The sequence below is a fragment of the Callorhinchus milii genome, unplaced genomic scaffold (genome assembly GCF_018977255.1).
Source record: "Callorhinchus milii isolate IMCB2004 unplaced genomic scaffold, IMCB_Cmil_1.0 Scaffold82, whole genome shotgun sequence".
Classification (NCBI taxonomy): Eukaryota; Metazoa; Chordata; class Chondrichthyes; order Chimaeriformes; family Callorhinchidae; genus Callorhinchus; species Callorhinchus milii.
The window spans coordinates 180,294-192,735 of NW_024704823.1; the positions used below are offsets into that span (position 1 = coordinate 180,294).

A 12,442-nucleotide genomic window follows, 5' to 3' on the forward strand; every position below is an offset into this window, starting at 1 on the left:
ACTTGTTCGCCATCGTTGTCAACGCGTGCCGGGAATCATCTCCAGGTGGTCTCCAGAGCCCAGAGGCACATGCTCGGGGCACTGTTGCAAATTTGCAGAAGTGTTAAAACATCTTCTTTGAATCACTTTGTATAGTCATCATCGGCCATGATTTATTCACTGCTGGATGAAGGCTCTTACCCAACGCGCTCACCATCCCTCACGATCTCACACCGATGTAGCTCCTCCACGCGAGCTGAATGTGCCGTCGTTCCGTCTCCACCGTGGCCGTCCCATCGGCCCACCGAGTCCGCTGTCGCCCATGCGCTTGGGGCGATCGTCGTCCTGAAGTCCGACCACGGATGTCCCCCACCCCCCCCCACAACAACGACCGTCTATCACCTCGTTCAAAGCAGCGAACGCCTCTGTAGTGGTTTATATTTGGGTGTTTTTTTTGTTGGTTGTTGTTGTTGTTGTGGTTTTGTGTCGATTCCACGTCGATGCCGCGTTGTTAATGTCTCGGCGGTGGCCGTGGAGCAGCGGGCTTCCGAAAAATTCCCGGCGCGTTGCTTCCACGGCTGGGAGTGGGGGCGGTGGACCCGGCACGGCTCCCGCGCGCGGTGGCTCAGTGACCCCCCGTGCTGAGATCAAAGCTGAACTCTGCAAGCCGCGGGGGGAGAGGGAAAAGGGCAACCTCTGGGCGGTCGTGAGCGGCGCGCGCGCCTCGCGTCATCAAGAGGCAGGAGAAGGGGCATCACACGGGCACCACAACGGGCCCCCAGCCGTCCCGTCTGACCTTTTCACCCGCGTTTTAAAACTCGTTTTGAAACGTATTGACGATTACACCCCCCCCCCACCAAAACCACCCTCCCACGTAGTCTGTGCTGCTACAGGGCCGTGGAAAATTGGCTCAGAATGCACGAGTCTGTCTGTATTTGTTGACAAAATAGTGAAGAAATGATGGCTCGCCAGGAGATGGCAGTCGAGCAAAAATGTGGACTCCACCTGTTCCGTCTGTATGGGATAGAGTGTTGCTCCCTCGCATGCGTGGGTTTTCTCTGGGTGCTCGGATTTCCTCCCACGTGTAAAACACTCATTAATTGCCCGGTGACACCTTACATATACATCGAGGACTGCAGAGCTTGGCCAATTGTTGGCCTCGGCTTGTCTATGGTTCCTCGCGCCTCTGATTCGTTATCTCTCCTCCAGAGGGAGTGAATGATGTGCGGTGGTGATGGCGGCGTAGTGTTACAAGTGGAGACTACAGTACGGTATTATTATATTCCGTACAGTACTTATGGTTCAAAAACATTGTAAAGGGGAAACGAGTTCACGGATGTGCACGCAGGAACCAAATAAACCAGAGGGCAATCAGAAAACGAGATATGCTCTCACCACGGCCACACGCAGTGAAATTCGTTTTTATTTTCAGCAATTTTGACCGAGGCATAACATTTATTGTTAAACACGTACAGTAGTTTAAATCGCATTAAGAAATCAACGGTTTATATTTTAAAATCCAGTGCGCTAACTTGACGTGTCACCCTCACTGTGGGGGATCTACTGTTTTACATTTTTCGGGCAATCTTTTTGTTTCTTTTTGTGGTAAATGACCTTCAGCAAAGTACTCATTGTGGTAAATGACCTCGAACCCACGGTGGTACTCCTCCTCGCACACGGAGTGGCATTGCCGCTGAAAAACTGTACACGTGAGAAACGATGGCACGAGCCAGGTCACCTGCCTACGCGTTCCTAAGATGATTTATGCCGATCGCGTGCACGTCGGAGAGTTGTGAATAGATTTCTTTCTTTTGTATTTACACCTCCGGCATTATCTTTCACGGTCACCATCGCGACGTTATTTCCACTCTGCGTGATTGCTTTGCTCGCTCCTGTTCATTTGAGCCACCGTTCTTCGTGATGTTGTTGTTGTTGAACACTTGAATTACATTTACGAATTATTTATTTCTTAAATGAATCTTTATTTTAATACGAGGCTGCTATAACTTGAATGCCGAGTGATATATTTTTTTATAAATTCGCCCACAATCGACTGTCGTGCTTGCACACACGACAGACCCAGATTTTCTTCCTTGCGAAATAAACGAAAATTATTTCATTCTCAGTCCGGTTCTCACATGGCTATAAATAAACGACGTTCCAATTCTATCGTTACAAAAATCCACACAAAAACGGAACACACACCATACAACACACACAACACAATCCACACAACACAAACCACACGACAACAACACAGAACACACCCTGCACACCGCACACGCGCGCCCAATATTGAATGAGATGCTGCGGTTTGTTGTTGCTATTCTGTCTGAACATCGTGACATTTCAGTGACACGTTAGAGAGCGGCTAATTAATTTACAACGCGACTCATTGCGGAGTCGTCTTGATATAAATAACCCCACCGCCGCCCCTGTGGGTGGCAAGGTGCCTCTATTTTTAGCGCTGACGTTCGCTCTGCGTTAATGAAACCCAATTCGTATGTGGGTCGCTCCTTGCTAGCACGCGTCTGCGGGTTGAGCCGAATGGTCAAATCACCGCTATTTTTAACTTTTTTCTTGAGCCCTGATTTCTTCCGCCCGGTGTTCCGTGTCGACGCTGGACTTTGTGCGTCATTTGAAAATGAAAAAAAAATTCATGGTACATTTTTTGCAGCAACATTTACGATGTTACTTTGCGTGAACGGTTTGTAAACACGGTTGTTAAATCGGTTGTTGTTGGATTACCGGTAACCGCAAGAAGAATAACGGTTACCGGTTTTGCCGCACGTTGTAACTATCTACAGGAGAAAAAAAAACACGTGTCATTGTCACCTCTTTCACCGAGAAACGAAGTCAGCTGCCGGGGGTGGAATGTCCAGCACGCTCGAGTCCATACATCGCCGGCTCGATGCCATCTCCCGGTGCAGCAGCTGAACCGTCGTGGCAAATTCCTTGAAAATTCGTTGAGTTCAGAACTCACGAGCGGGGGGAGCGAGGGGAAATAAAAGAGGCGGCACGGAGGAGCGATGGTCACGTTTCACCTTTTGTGATTTTTTATTTGTATTATTCTCGTATTCGTGTTCAGAACGTTGCAAGAGAAACACAAAAAACTAAGGCGCGAGCCCCGCTAATTCCCAACGGCATCGCAGCGTCGCGCCGATAGAAATAACCTCGCAGGTGCGGCGCTCATCACCGCGTCGGGGTCGGGGTTGGGGAGGTCACCGTACGCGCCCCTTCCCCATTGCCCCGAACGACACACGCGGAGCCCCGGGGTCGCGAGATCCCACCACCGCTTGTCAGACTCGCATCGCACACCGCACGAGAGGCGATTGTTTTTTTTCCTCCTTTCTTCTAGACAGCAAACAACAACAAAATATGTGCAATCGTCACCAGAGCCGTCCCTAGAATATGGGCGACCGCCCCGGGCCCCGCGCTTTGGGTGGCCCCCACGCGTTGACGTCGCGCTGTCAGATTGAATACTTCCGGTGTAGTTTGAAGGTGTCGGGGGGGGGGCCACACGGTGTGATTTGCCCAGTCCCCGCACCCCCCCTCTATGGACGGCCGTGACTGTTACCCCGCCAACCGCGTACCTTGCGCGTCACGCGATGACGTCACAGTAACCGCGTGACTAACGCACGTGGCCCCACCGCTCATCGCAGTCTCGTATAGAATACAACAGCGACCTGCTCGTACCCTGTCCAATTAAATATGAAATCGTTTACAAATATAGATATGTGTATATATATATCAAATAAATATCGACCAGCAAAGTACAGTGAACTCTCGATTACCCGTGGGGGGGGAGGCGGAAAGGGGGTAGATTATGCAGATTGCCAATAAATAAATATGCAGGCTGTTTTAACATTGACCTGCTCCTCCTCACTCGTCGATGGCCAATTGGCTCAGTGCTCACGTGACCCCAAATGTGTTGGCAGGCAAGTGAGCGATCGCTTTAAGCAACAATAAAAAAAACCGGCGTCGTCAACAGCCATCCCATATTGTCATAGCCTCATTTGCATGTTTACTTAATTGGGAAACCCATAACGCTGGCGAGTCTCACCCCTTACTGCGCAAACCTAAATGTATTGAGACTGAGCGAGGCTTTTCTTGGTAAACATCTGTAATTGTAACAACGTGTATTGTAATAGTCGTGGTTTTCGATCTGGCCGGATTAGCCCTCACCTCCACTGACTATTGTATCTGTATTGTATTGTGCTTGCTAACCCCGGAGAGCCTCAACGAATCTCAGACTCTTTTTCAGTCGGGTCCTGCCAAGTTTCCACAGGAGATGGGCCAACGTTGCCGCCGTGTGTGCGTGTGTGCGTGATCTCAGGTGAGTCATGCGCAGGTCAATTTTTTCAGCACTGGGAATGTTTTGGCCAATACCAGTTAAATGTACAGGCTGGGGGAGAACATTCAAACTCCACAGAGGCGAGGAAGGCCTCTCTTCCTGTGAGCCATGGGTGTTGCCCACCGTGCCACCGCCCTGCCACCCGATTACCCTGGAGAATCGAGAGGCGACTACATCAAGAGGCTGTCTGCACCGAGACGCACAGTACCATGCACGCGGTGTAGTTATTTATATCTCCCTAACAGATTTGTCCTATTGTAGGAAAACACAGTCACCAGAACAATGTACTGGAATCATGGCACCATAGGCACATACATTAATACTTATATAAAGGTTTGTAATATGTTTGTGATCGTATAGTCATTCAAATAACAGGTTCGATTAAAGTCGTGACGGGAGCTTTTCCCAACTGTCAGTGCTCGGAGAGGAAGGCGTCAAGATATGGGCCGAGGATTGTTCATCCAGCAGTGGATTGACTGTGGCTGCTGCTGATGATGATGATGGCCTTCATGATTTTCTTGACGCCACGCTCGACATTTTTTTTCTCCAGAAAAGGGCCAGGCGAACGAAGCGTGACATCTTCCTTTCGTGACCGTGATGAAAAAAACAACCCAGTTACAGTATCGCTATCTACCTCGCCGTGTTCCTTGTTAATTCACCAAAGCAGCGACTCCACACCAACTGCAGAGAGTTTAAATAGATTTCCCGGCACCTAAAGCATGGGAGTTTACCCGCACAATTGTCGCCCCATGTCTCTCAGTCATCGACTGACGTCAAAGTAAAACAAAATCAAACGCGTCTCGCCGCTCAACCGAGCCATCTCCATCGGCGGCCCTGAGCCAGGGGTGGAAGTTCCACGTTCCCATGACAGGGGCCAGTTTGTCAGCAAAGAGACCGCTGTTTAGTTGACACAAAGTGGTAGTTATTTTATTGACCGTGGAGGGATGTTGAAGATGATAGGCTGAGTCGATCCTTCGTGAGCGTCCATTGTTAACTCGTGACCCTTCGAGTTCTACAGGGTGGCCCACAAGTCAGGACACAAAAAGGTTATTTTATTTATTTACACTGGCATTACAATATTTGAATGATTTATTATTTAAATTGATTTTTTATCTGTTATTATTAAATGTTCCTATTATTATTATTATTTCTGTGGGCAAATGCGTCATTTACAAATCTCGACCAAGAACCCGGAATGAGTTAAGATGAAACATAATTGATGAATGTTCAAAATGATACAGCTATCATCTTAAAAAATACAAAGTCGTGAGTTCAAAAGAGAATTCATGCATCACGCATGAATATTAATGGGGGTCAGTTTGAACATTTGTTAAAATTAATATAATAACCCCGTGTGTCCTGACTTTAGGTCCACCCTGTACATGAAGCACCATCACCACCGCATTGGTGGCCACGTGGTGGCCAACAGAGGCGCAGTTGCAGAAACGATTATTGTACCTTACTTCTACGCTACCGCGTCTGTGGCCCACCACCTTAACCAACCCGCGCCGACGTTACAGCGTGGTGACGTCTAATAAGGGGAGGCCTCCATCCAGCAGCGGATGGACAAAACGTCCATACGTGGACGCGTACAAGCGCCGCAAAGGCCGGCCGAGTAGGGGTCTGCCCAATTAATTAAATAAACACAGATGAGCAGAGAAACTAACGGCGCTGTCGTTGAAGAAACAACAAAGGCAACAACAAAAACTCGACACGTTTGTTGCCAATGACATGTTGAGAAACGGTGGCCGTTCTTTGTGGTAAAAAGGACCGATTATAAACAGCAGCAGTCGCATCAACGGATCGGGAATTGAAACCACAAACATTCTGAATAACAATTCGTTGCCCGGGCCCCTTATTTTTTAATAACACCGCTAAGGCAGGCGTCCCTATAACCCACGCAACAATTAAAAATAATGTCAATTGTTTACCCAGGAAAGCCTCCACTGATTCTTCTTGAGGCTCATTTTCAGGATCGTCTCCTGGTTCATTGGAATGTTTGGCCCACTCCATGAATGAGAGTCTGGCTTCGTAAGGGAGGACACCGATAGACACCGGAGAAAACCCACCGCGCAATATGAGGAGATAACACTCAACACTGCCATGTGCTTGCCACACCTCGCAGCACCATGCCCACAACTCCTGGGAATCCCTGGTGGTCAACCATGTCACGTGAACCCATTTAATACGACGTATGCCGATCCTTCGATACCAAAGTTGTCGTGAGCTCGAGTATCGATATTAAACGATAAATTATCGTACTCCTGACCGCTAACGTAACATTTAAAACCACGTCGGTTAACGCAGAGGTGAAGCCTCATTGTGGAATCACGTGCGTGCGTCATGACCTTATGACGTTAAATAAATAATAAAGATCCGTAATTAAAAACGACGAGTAAACTGATCAATAACCAACACTTGCGGTTGAATGCATTTCAAATTTCAGATAATATTGATTCATATTATCACGTCTCTGCTTAAGTTTTGGCAAAATCAATTTTCCTCGATCGACGCTCATTCGCAGGCGATCACCTTCACCCGTACATTTCGGCGCGGCGTCCGACTTGCGATCTTTACCGCTCTCGTGCGTGGTTAGAACGCAGCCGTCACCTCCTGGTGGTGCGCGTTGGGCGTGATGCCTGCCGAAGGGCCGTAGGTAAATATCACCCGTCAAGTCCACAACAAGTTGAGGAGTTCACTCCCCCAGCCACACGCACCACGTGACTTCCCAAGCACCACGCCACTCTCCACGCACCACCTGACTCTCCACACACCACGTGACTTCCCACGCACCACGTGACAACCCACGCACCGCCTGACAACCCACGCACCGCCTGACTCCCCACGCACCGCCTGACTTCCCACGCACCGCCTGATTCCCCACGCACCACGTGACTTCCCACGCACCACCTGACTTCACACGCACCACGTGACTCCCCACCTGGGCGTGTTGTTGGAATCGAGCCGGTTACAATCCGCCGAGCCGCGCCGCCGGGGCCGTGCTGAGCCAACCTGGCATGGCTCAGCAGGCGCTGTGGGTAAGAACCTATCGTCTCTGTTTCACCAACACTAGCATCAGCTGCCTTGATCTAGCCATTGCTGAATGAAGGCCTCTTAAGTCTCGGGCAGAATAATTAATTTATCGCCAGATCCAGGCAACGACATGGATTAGAATAATAATCGTTGGTGTGGATCATATAATTTTACGTGGTACGCTCCGAGTCGATGGGTATTGAGAAGTCCGGATAATCGATGTGCGGATGAGAGGACCTCCACTCAATAGGAGTTGATTTTTCTTTTCATGCAGCGGAAATTGAAGTTCACTGCACACGAGATGCCGGTTCCATCTTGGCCGCCACTCGGCCATCGGATTTCTGAGCTGCCAGCGATGGTTTCGGATCGACAGGCGTAGTAATTATCATCATTATAATTATAACAATAATCGCTAGCGCCGTGACGCACCTCCGATTAGGACGGTTGGCTGCGTACGGTACGAAAGCAGCTCGACAATCGTGCTGCGTACATGGTCCTTCACAGCCGGAGGAAGCAAAAAGAATACGAAAAGTAACAAAAAGCAACGGCGCGATCAACGTGAGCGGCTCACGGCCGCCTGCCGCAGCGGGGCAGCGGCGTCGTGTTCACGGCGGCGGCGATGACACCGCGAGCGCTCAACCACAACCGGCAGCGGCGTCTCGCGTAGCGAGCGTGGCTCCCTGCGTCCACAGCACGGTCCGTCCCTCCGTTCCCTGAGATCGCAGTCAGCTTACCTTACACGTGTAACACCAGCCGTGACCTTACACGCGTAACCCCAGCCCTGACCTTACACGCATAACCCCAGCCCTGACCTTACACACGTAACCCCAGCCCTGACCTTACACGTGTAACCCCAGCCCTGACCTTACACACGTAACCCCAGCCCTGACCTTACACGTGTAACCCCAGCCCTGACCTTACACGTGTAACCCCAGCCCTGACCTTACACGTGTAACCCCAGCCTGACTTACACGCATAACCCCAGCCCTGACCTTACACACGTAACCCCAGCCCTGACCTTACACGTGTAACCCAGCCCTGACCTTACACGTGTAACCCCAGCCCTGACCTTACACGTGTAACCCTAGCCCACGCTGAGAGGTCAGCAAGGTCAGGATGTTTAGCCTGGGTTTGTTTTCGTTTCTCAAGGACACTCCGCCATCCACGCGGCCACAACGCTCCGTCACAAGCCACCGCGTCGTGCCACGTGGGCGATTCTTTGCCGGATAAAATTCCGCTCTGATTTGCAATCGCCGTTGTGGATTACCGTTCTTTCACGGTCGTTAGTTTCGCCCCCGGATTTGGCAATCGGAGCTCGCGGTAAAATTACCGGAACAATTGCTTTCCATCGCGTCCTCTTGAGAGCAAAACAAGAGCAAGACATTCACGTTACCAGATCGGGGTTATGGACATAGTTTTCACAAAGCTGGAATCATATTTAGCCGGTTTGGGTCTGACCACAGCACCAATTGCAAACGCAAAGCCTAACAGATGCGCCGGTCACAATGTGATTCAAACATCGGTTCCAATCTTTGACACCGTGATTAATGTAGCGGCCTCTAGTGGCTGGAGGGGTCAAATGAACCCGTGGACATACAGCAGATAAGGAATTGTGGATTCTTACGCTCGTGATTGGACGCATGCAATTGTGAGCCTTGAGAATGACCGTCAATGTTGAAGGGATTCATCGTTACGCCCCAACACCGCCACCGCGGGCACGCTTTATATCGACGTAATTCAACACGTTCGACAAAATCTTAAATATACGCTGCCAAGCTTGGTGGTGTTCATTCAGACGCTGTCTTTCCGACAGACCTGTTCTTCACCTGAGGACGGCTGCTTGCGTTGTGGCCGAAACATCGTGAGAACTGTATTTTATGTTTTATTTTTATTATTTTATTATTTCCCTTCTACGTGACTTTACTGAAAGAACCAAGAAGATGAAAAGCACTGCCCATCGAAGAAAAGAAGAAGGTAGCAAGCAAGATTCTGTGGCAACGCCTCTGCCAGAGAGACGATCTTTCCCGATGTATTTGTTCCTCCTCAGGGCAGCGTTATTCCGCCGTTGCGCTTGTGCGCCACTGCCAACGCAGCGCCGCGGGTTTCCCAGAGACAAAATGTCACGCGGCGCGCTTCTGCCGAGCTCCTCCAGACGGGACTCTCGACGCAGCGCTCCGCGCACCTTACAGGACACGAGTCCATGACCCCTGGTACCACGCCGCTGAACAGAGACATGGTCATCTCACCGGGCCGTGGGATGGAAACTGTGGCTTCGCAGGACCCCCTTCCCCCCGTGACGGATTCAAAGTTAAATTAAGCACCGTTTTACAACGTTTTAACGACGCCTTTAAAGCCGGTAAATTCTGTAAAAAAAAAAATATTCCATCCATTTTACGAGCGGTAAACTGGGATTCTCGCTCGCTCTCAATAAATGCCACCGTTTGATTGATTGGCAATTTTATATTTTGTTCCACATTCTTTCTACACAACCACGTAAAAAAAAACACCAATGGCTCACCACAAGTTAATTAAAAATGCAACTGGGGGAGAGTGGAGGGAGGGTGGAGGGTGACATAAATAAATAAATAAAGCACAGTTCTTGGGCACTGCCGGTGCAGGCTAAAGTCCCAGCTGACACGTTGGCAGATGTCCCCATTTTCACGCGGATTTTGGCAAAAAGCGTCGCCGGGGAAGCGCCCCCGTCGCCAAGGCCGTGACGCGGCGTCGGCGGCGGCACCGCCGCGGCTACGGGTCCCGCGCGGAGTTGGAGAACATGTGCTCGTTGTATTCGGACGACTCCTCGGGATCTGCCCGGGGATGCGGAACCCGAGGGCGGCGATGTGGTCCAAGGCCCGCTTGGGCGTGGACGTGGCGAACGCGACGGGCGGCTCGGGCCCCCCCCGACCACCACGGGGCAGCCGGTGCGCTGCAGGAACTGGAAGAAGTTCTCCTCCACCGAGCCGTGGCTGGACGGTCCCGGCGGCTCGTCCCTGGGCCAGGGGCCGGCGCAGCGGCACCGCGCCAGCTTCTTGAGCTCCTCGCGGATCTGCCGGTTGAGCCACCCGTAGAAGAACGGGTTGATGGAGAAGGAGGAGTAGGCGAGCCACGTGACCAGCGTCTCCGCCGACTCGGTGTCGCCCCGCCGCCCGCTCGTCGCCGCGTGCAGGTGGTAGGCGAAGTGCGGCAGCCAGCACACCACGAACTGCCCCACCAGGATCGCCAGCGTGACGGCCGCCTTGCCGCCGCCGAAGGCCCGCTCGGGCGAGATCCTGGCGGGCGGGCCGCCGCCGCCGCTCGCCGACCGGCGTTGCCCGCGGCGTCGCTCACGATGGTCGTCTGGCTGTTGAGCGACACGGAGCGCTGGCGCGCGCCGTTGGTCCACGAGGGCAGCGGGCCCTGCTGCAGCGCCGCGATGCGCGCCACCTTGAACACGCTGCAGTAGACCACGGTGACGATGAGGCCGGCACACGAAGCAGAAGACGCTGAACACCACCACGAACACGTTCTTGTACTCGCCGTCGCTCCAGTAGAGCGAGCAGCGTGCCGCCGGCGTGGCCGCAGTGCCGTTGGCGGGCCACGGCGCGTCGGGGGTCGCGCGCCAGCCCAGGAGCGGCACCACGGAGGCGAGGCCGGACTCGACCCAGATGAACGCGAGCACGGAGACGGCCAGGCCGGCGCCCACGCGGCCCTCGTAGCGCATCGGGTGCACGATGTAGTAGTAGCGCTCCACCGAGATGGCCGACACGGAGAGGATGGAGGCGCTGATGAGGCACACGTTGAGGAAGACGTGCGCCTTGCAGAAGACGTCCCCCTCGCCGACGGGTGGCCCGCCGAGCGCGAGCGACACGGGCCGGCTCGACGCGATCGCCATGGGCATGAGCACGGTGGCGGAGAGCAGGTCCACCACGCACAGGTGCAGCACGAAGATGAACTTGCGCAGGGGCGGCGCGCGCAGCAGCACCACGAGCAGCGCCAGGTTGCCCAGCAGCGCGGCGGCGTTCAGCAGCGCCGAGAAGGCCAGGCCCACCGCGTCCCAGGCGCGCACGCCCTCCATGCCGCCTGGCGGGGGACGCACGCCCTCCATGCCGCCTGGCGGGGGACGCGCTGCTGGTGCCGAGGCTCGGAGAGTCTCGCGTTCGTCTGCCGAGGCGATGCGCGAAGGGACGAATGAGCGAACGAGAGAACGAGCGAATCAGTGAATGAGCGAATGAGTGAACGCGCGAACGATGGAATGAATGTCGATGACGACGCCGCGACGGAACCTTTCGAGAGGCAGCAGCGTTCGCACGAAAGTCTCGGTAGCAAGTTACTCGTAGGAGGTAGTTGCGTCGATTTTACGCGATTGCACCGTATTCATTATTTAGCGGCCGAACTCTTCTTATCCGTGCCAAAGAGGGGTTGCGGGCTTTTTCTGGCCCGACTTGCGATCTGACAATAACCACCGGGAACCTCTCACTGCGAGGAGACTTCCAAGCCCCACAGGGGCCTGGCTGGCAGCCAGAATTGTAGGAGGAAGTGGGGGGTCGTGTGCGAGCTCACAAAGCGGCACGAGCCAGGGACTCTGCAGGGCTATCAATGGATTCATAAATTATGTCACGTGTATTCTTATTATTATTTATCACTTCAGATCAATAAAAGAATTTCAATGGCTTTCTTTACCGCTGCTGGCCGAAATGCACTTTGCAAACGAACTAAGATGATAATAATAAAACTAAATTAATATCCTCTGTTGTCCAAACATCATTAACTCTTCGTGAAATGTAATCGTGTGTTAAATAATGAGCAGAGATGTGTTCACAATGGCACTTCGATGCAATTAGCCGTTCCTATATTTACACGGCGTGTCTCACACGTGGTACCCAGTGGATATTTCACGGAACTGATTAGCGTTATTATGCAACGCGGAAGGTGCCGTTTTCGGTCACCTAAGAGAGGCCCTGCCCTGGATAAGACACACGTGCAACGCGTTGATTGAAAAACCCAGAGACAAGGCGGTTCGAATCCTGTGGGCTGCCCCGGTCACTACTGCGGATGGATTAACTGAAAATACAGTGGGCACTTAAAAATCCCGTGAAC

The 12,442-nt window shown here is 52.4% G+C and overlaps 1 protein-coding gene across 1 annotated transcript; it reads right to left on the reverse strand.

Moving 5' to 3' along the window:
• Positions 1–9,409: 9,409 nt before the first annotated feature.
• On the reverse strand, positions 9,410–11,450 carry LOC121851652 (G-protein coupled receptor 61-like). The gene is given in 4 exon segments (XM_042345722.1): positions 9,410–9,650; positions 9,961–10,645; positions 10,678–10,832; positions 10,834–11,450. Coding segments are annotated over 4 exon segments (1,698 nt in total).
• Positions 11,451–12,442: the final 992 nt, after the last annotated feature.